At 30.8% G+C, this 6000-nt stretch overlaps 1 protein-coding gene across 1 annotated transcript; it reads right to left on the minus strand.

Moving 5' to 3' along the window:
- Positions 1-2334: 2334 nt before the first annotated feature.
- On the minus strand, positions 2335-3985 carry LOC129315332 (thioredoxin-like protein Clot). Its single transcript, XM_054958964.1, has 2 exons — positions 3744-3985; positions 2335-2814 (listed from the first exon to the last, which is right to left on the minus strand). The coding sequence occupies exons 1-2, from the start codon at positions 3964-3966 to the stop codon at positions 2567-2569; spliced, it is 471 nt and encodes a 156-aa protein (XP_054814939.1). The 5' UTR covers positions 3967-3985; the 3' UTR covers positions 2335-2566.
- Between the last annotated feature and the right edge of the window lie 2015 nt (positions 3986-6000).

The raw sequence follows: 6000 nt of genomic DNA on the forward strand, positions 1-6000 counted from the left end.
AAAAAAAGTGTTGATTCTGTGTTCAAATCTTCATTGACAGATCTAGGCGAATTTGCGCATGCATTGGCTCCAATGCATTAATGCTAAATTATTACATGCCTCCTCTGGTTGAGGAATCCAGATAAAGAAACTGACAACCTTTTGAAAGCTTTTTCCTTGAAGGGCATCCATTTTATCAAGGGAGAATGATAGGTACGTTTCAAAATATTAAATTAATATTAATTAAATTTTTAATAATTTTTTTAAAATAAGTTAAAAATATTGATCTAAATTATTATAAATTTAAAAATTTTAATTATAAATAAACATTTAATTATTAAATATAATTTTTAAATTGTAACGGAAATTTTTATTTATAACTATTTAAACTAATATTTAAAATTTATTTTGTAAAATTTTTTATTAAAAACTTAATTGTTATTAATTTATTTTTTTAAGATCTAATTGTTATTGTTCCTCTTATTTACTTTTTTTTTTTTGGGCCAACAGTCTTGTTTAGGATTCCTTAGTAAATGTCCCCTTGTGTCCTCATCTGCAAGTTTCCTGTAAAAGTAAATATTATTACTTGTTTAACTTTAATTTGTCAATGATAAAAGAATGTTATTGAATAAAAAAGTAATTTTTGAAATAAAACATGAAGCACGTCAAACTTTTTTAAAAAGTTGTTTAATATTATATAAATCTTCTTATGTTTAAAATATGATTTCTATTCATATCAAAAAGAAATATAATTTCTATTCAATTACATTTTAAATGTGTTAACTAAATTTTTTTATCAGTTTAAACGTCAACTATACAAATATATATCATATTCAAATATGCATGAATAAAATAAAAGAATAAATCATATTTCCATATATACATTTTTAAAAAATTTAGCAAAAAAAATATTTGGCTGGACTTATGTTTTTAATCTTATATACTTAATATACTTATATCTAATAAAATTATGACATGTGGATCTTAATATATTAGTTTAATCAATAATAAGAATTTATTATAAAATGAATAATCTATAAAAAATTCACATATCTTAATTTAATTAGATACAAACATCTTGAGTATATAAATTTTCACCAAAACATTTGTTTGACTCAATTGAGAGCATTTCATTTGATAATTTTGAAATTAGACTAAAACATGATACAACTTTTTATTAAAAAATAAATAAATATTTTGAAAATGTAATATATATATATATATATATAATCAATTAAAATATTAATTAATACTTCCTCCATCCCAAATTATAAGACACTTTTGAGATAAATTTGACATTTCATAATATGAGACACTTTAAAAAAATTAAAATTTCATTAAATAAACTTATTTCAATATTACCCCTTTTCTTTATATAATTAATTTTCACCATTTCTCTTTTTAATATATTAAATGATAGGTGTTTTTAAAAATTTATATTTTCATTTTGAAAAGATAAAGTTGTTAAGTATATTTAATGAGGTTTATTAGTATATAAAATTTTATCAAAAAGTGTCTTATAATTTGAAACAAAATGAATATCATCTAACAAACAAAAGAGGGCATTTCACATTGCACCTGAACATGACATAATATAGACCCTATTTGGTATGCGGCATTAGAAGGTAAGGATTGAGATTGGGATTGAAATTGATAAATCTCATGTTAAAATGATTGGTAGGATTGATTGGCTAAAACTTAGCACTAGCGAAGCCCACCAACATGAGATTGGTGAGACCCATGAGGGTAGGTGGTATTGAAATTTTATTTTTGAAATTCAAATTTCACTGATCGAAACACCCCTCCACTGTCAAGCCAGTCCTCTCACTCAACTTTTCCCTCCCATGTCTCTCCCATCATTTCTCCCTCCACCCTCCTGCATCTCCAGTCATCTTCATCTCCATCACAACAAAGCCCTCCATCACCATTCTTCTCATAGTCACAGATAGAATCCTCCTGCTTGCAAAGATGAGGGTGAGTTGTCTTTTGCGACCTGTCTTCCTCAGATCTATTGATCTCCATAAATGAATCATCTTCCTCTCGTCCTCCCCTTTCTTCCCTAACGTGCCTAACATCATTTAATAAGAAGAAGAGAGTGAGTGTGGAAGATGAAGAGGGAAATTGCAGATCTGGTTGGGTTTGACAGCGACAGAGAGGAAGAGATGTTTTAGGGTTTTTTTTATTAATTATAAAAGGTATTGTAGTCTTTTCATAATTTATATTTAATTGTAAAATAAAATAAAAATAAATATTCTTGCAATTATTACTCCATACCAAACGCATTTTTAAAGTTTCAATCCTAATCCTAACTCTAACTCCAACCACAATCCCAATCCCACCAAATTCATGCATGCATACTACCAAAGAGAGCCATAGTGTCATATCTTGCAATGTCTAGTTCATGTCCCAAGATGATGCTACAAGGATATTGGGGGTTCATTGACTAGTACTCAATATTTTGTTTCATTGTAGGATCCACCAGCAAAGCTCTAGACGCAGAATAATAAGATGGATGAATTGCTGGGAAGATTACACCATAACTAGTAGTTCTTACATGATACAGAAGTGAGCTACACCGGCAATCATTTCAGGCAACAAGAGCTTCAATCTTGTGTTCAATGTGGGCTTCATTGTCCTCCAGGCGACCTTTGACTGTGTCATTCTCCCAACGGACCAACGATGGTACCCCTGTGACCTTGAACCTTGAGTCCAACCTCCATGGATGCTGAGGATTCTTCCATGTTGGTCTGTCTCCAACATAAGCCCTCAGTAGTGCAATATCATCTGATGCAGCTTCCAGCTGTTTGTAGATCACAGGTTCAGCCCTCACACAATCTATGAACAGAAAAAGAGCCAAACAGAAACTATTCATTTCAGGGTTTTGGTACATGAGTTCTTACCACTGCAGGACTGGTTTGGCAGGATGGAAACAATTGCTCAAACTACTGCTGAATGATTGCAGATAACAAGTAATGGAGTGGGAGGGTTAAGATGGATTCTCAAACCAATCCTCTTACATTTCACACTCCAATTTCAAAGCTTCAATTCTAACGACTAGTTTTTCTTTCATCACCCACAATTCACTCTGATTTTCTTCCGTGACTAGAAGTCTATACTTCACAGTTACTATTCTTTGTCATAAAATTTGTAAACAGTAAAATTTTAAATCAACTCATTAAAACTCCCAAACAAGCCCTTGGTATCCAGCTTATTCATCTTTAGTATGATATCGTCATCAGTAAAATAATCACCAACGTACAATGAAAATTATGAATCAGTCAAGTCTGCAGGCCAAATATCAGAAACAGAGCAGTCCAACAGACAGTCTTGCAACCATATCCTTCAAAAATCAATTCGTCAACAAGTTCTTCCACTTTTTTGGTCGAATGGCGATGAAGGTTGGGTAATTTAATTACGAGTTTCACCTCTCAAAGTGGAGCTTTCTCACTGCATGTTGTATTTTGCAATTCTCGCTCAATTTTCTCTTTACAGATGCGAAAATTTCAAATTAATAATAGAATTATCCCTCAAAAGTTTACAATTAGGCTACACAAACAAAAATTAATTAATTGTGCCCCAATGCTCCAAACAAACAGGTATATTATCAATACAATCTTGCAGAATTCCAGGTTTTCTCCAAAATTCACCATATCTGAGAATTAAGAGTAAGATTCTATGAAAAACCGAAAAATGGGAAACGATAACACAGAGAAACAAATATAATCTATGGAGACTCGAGAGCAGTCAGAGAAACTCGAGATTACCAGGGCACCAGCTGAGAGAGGTAGCAGGGTCTTTGTCGGCGAGGAATAGGATGAGATTGGCCTTGTTCTTCGGCGCCTCTGATCGAAACTTCTCGAAGACTCCGTCGAAGCTTGAAACCGTGGCATCATAGAGCTTCAGCGGCATTTTTCCAATTCTCTGCAAGCAACAATGGGGTAACTTTTCTGGCGGAGATGAGGGTAATTTGCACGCCATTTTATGCATGGATAATTCGCCTTGACCGAATCCGGGTCGGATCGTCACGACCTACCGGACCCAGTTTCATGTTTGTTCTGGATTAAATAAAAAACTGTTTTTTTGAATTTAAAGGCCACACAATTTTAATATCATAAATTATTATTCTATACATATGAAATTTTTAAAGAAAATCACACACTACATTTTTATAGGATGCAAGTGAACCTAACTCAACTTCTCTATAAAGCATCCACGTCTGGTTAACATTATGTTGTTAAAAAAAATAAAATCTGGCTAATATTCTTGTCATCAATATCAATAGAAGACGAAAAAACTGGCGTGAATCATGCAACGGTCCTCTCAGATTACATGTGATATCTTCGTTTGATGTGATATCATCTAAAAATAAAAAGGATTGATGCATCTAATAAATATTGATTTAGTTTATAAAAATTTAATTAATAATTTATAAAATTACATAATCAACTTTGATTGTTCGTATGAATATCTTATTGTTAAATAATTTATAAATAATTTTATAACTATTTTTTGACTTATTTAGTAAGCCCATGAGCGCATCATGAGATGCGATGAGGAGACCTAGAATCTTATCAAGGGTGGTGAGAAAACCCAAGCTCGCATGAAACCAAAGCCGCATAGAGAGAATGAGAAAATTATAGAGTGAAGTTTGAGTGGACCTAAAAATATAATTCAAATATCACTGAAGGTATTTAATATCAAATAAAGATTAAAAAAATTTAAAATATTATTATAGGATTCAGAGATTGATTTGAAAAAAAATTATAATACCATTACTTTTATTTTTTTTAATTGATAAGTAGTTATTTATTAATTCACAAATATCCATTCTTATTTAACAAGAAACAACTTGCTAATTGATAAATTCAAAAATATAAAAAAAGCTTGGTTATAGGAAGGGATAAGTATAGATCATGTTTTAATAAATAAGAACTTGTTAATTAACAAGTGTCCATTTGTATTTAATAAAAAATTAGTTGCTAATTGATAAGTTCAATAATCAAAAAGACCTTAATTGTACAAGAAAATAAGTATATGTTATGTCTCAATAAATAATCATTCGTTAATTAATAAATACAAATTCATATTTAATAAAAAATCATTTATTAATTGATAAATTCAAGAATCTGAAGAGAGCTTAGTTGTAAAAAAGCACAAACATTGATCATATTTTAACAAATACTCATTTGTATTTAACAAAATATTATTTATTAATTGAAAAGTTAAAAAAAAAAGAAAATCAAGAGTGTTTGCACCTAAATTGTGAACACGAAGACTCTGGCCCAACTCAACTTAATTGGCTTTAAAATAATTATATGAAAAAAAAGAATATTTATGAAGTCTTAGCCATTAAATCAAGACTATCACTTGTGATGAGTGAACATGATGGAGAAAGTGCTTTCTAAATTCAAAAAAATTGATGATCATAGGGCTTGGGCACCAAGCTATGATCATCTATAAATAGAGGAACTCTCTCTCAACAATCAGGATCAATATCAATAAATTATCAGTCTCAGACTCAACATCTGTTACTTTATTTTTCTTTTTATCATGTAACTTTAGTCTTTATTTTTCGTTATATGACTGGTATAACCCGCCATTCTTTTTCTTTAATTAATGCATCTCTACTTTTCTACATCTCCATTAGTGTTCTTTACTTTGCATTCTCACATTCAGGTGAATTGTGGTAAGGAAACTCAAGTTCCCTGCGTTTGATTAGAAGTTAGGTTTTTCCATCCTCTTAAGACCCCGCATCGTTGGCATGCCTCGCAACACCACGCCTTAATTATTTATTTTTTTACGAACAATTTTTAGCACAACCGGTGAGACTCATGTGAAAAAAATGCTTATGACACATAAGAATCAATATGTTGTTGGAAAGAATAGACTCGAGTCTTATGACTCAAAGAACGTGGCTACACACGCAGAACATGAAGTATGAGCTAACGAGAGGCAAAAAGCTCTATTGCAAACTTTGAAGGAAGGGTTAAGGAACATCACTGCTATGCTGTCTAGATCATC

This window comes from Prosopis cineraria, unplaced genomic scaffold (assembly GCF_029017545.1).
Source record: "Prosopis cineraria cultivar Desert tree isolate PC_DT_omini unplaced genomic scaffold, ASM2901754v1 PC7, whole genome shotgun sequence".
NCBI lineage: Eukaryota > Viridiplantae > Streptophyta > Magnoliopsida > Fabales > Fabaceae > Prosopis > Prosopis cineraria.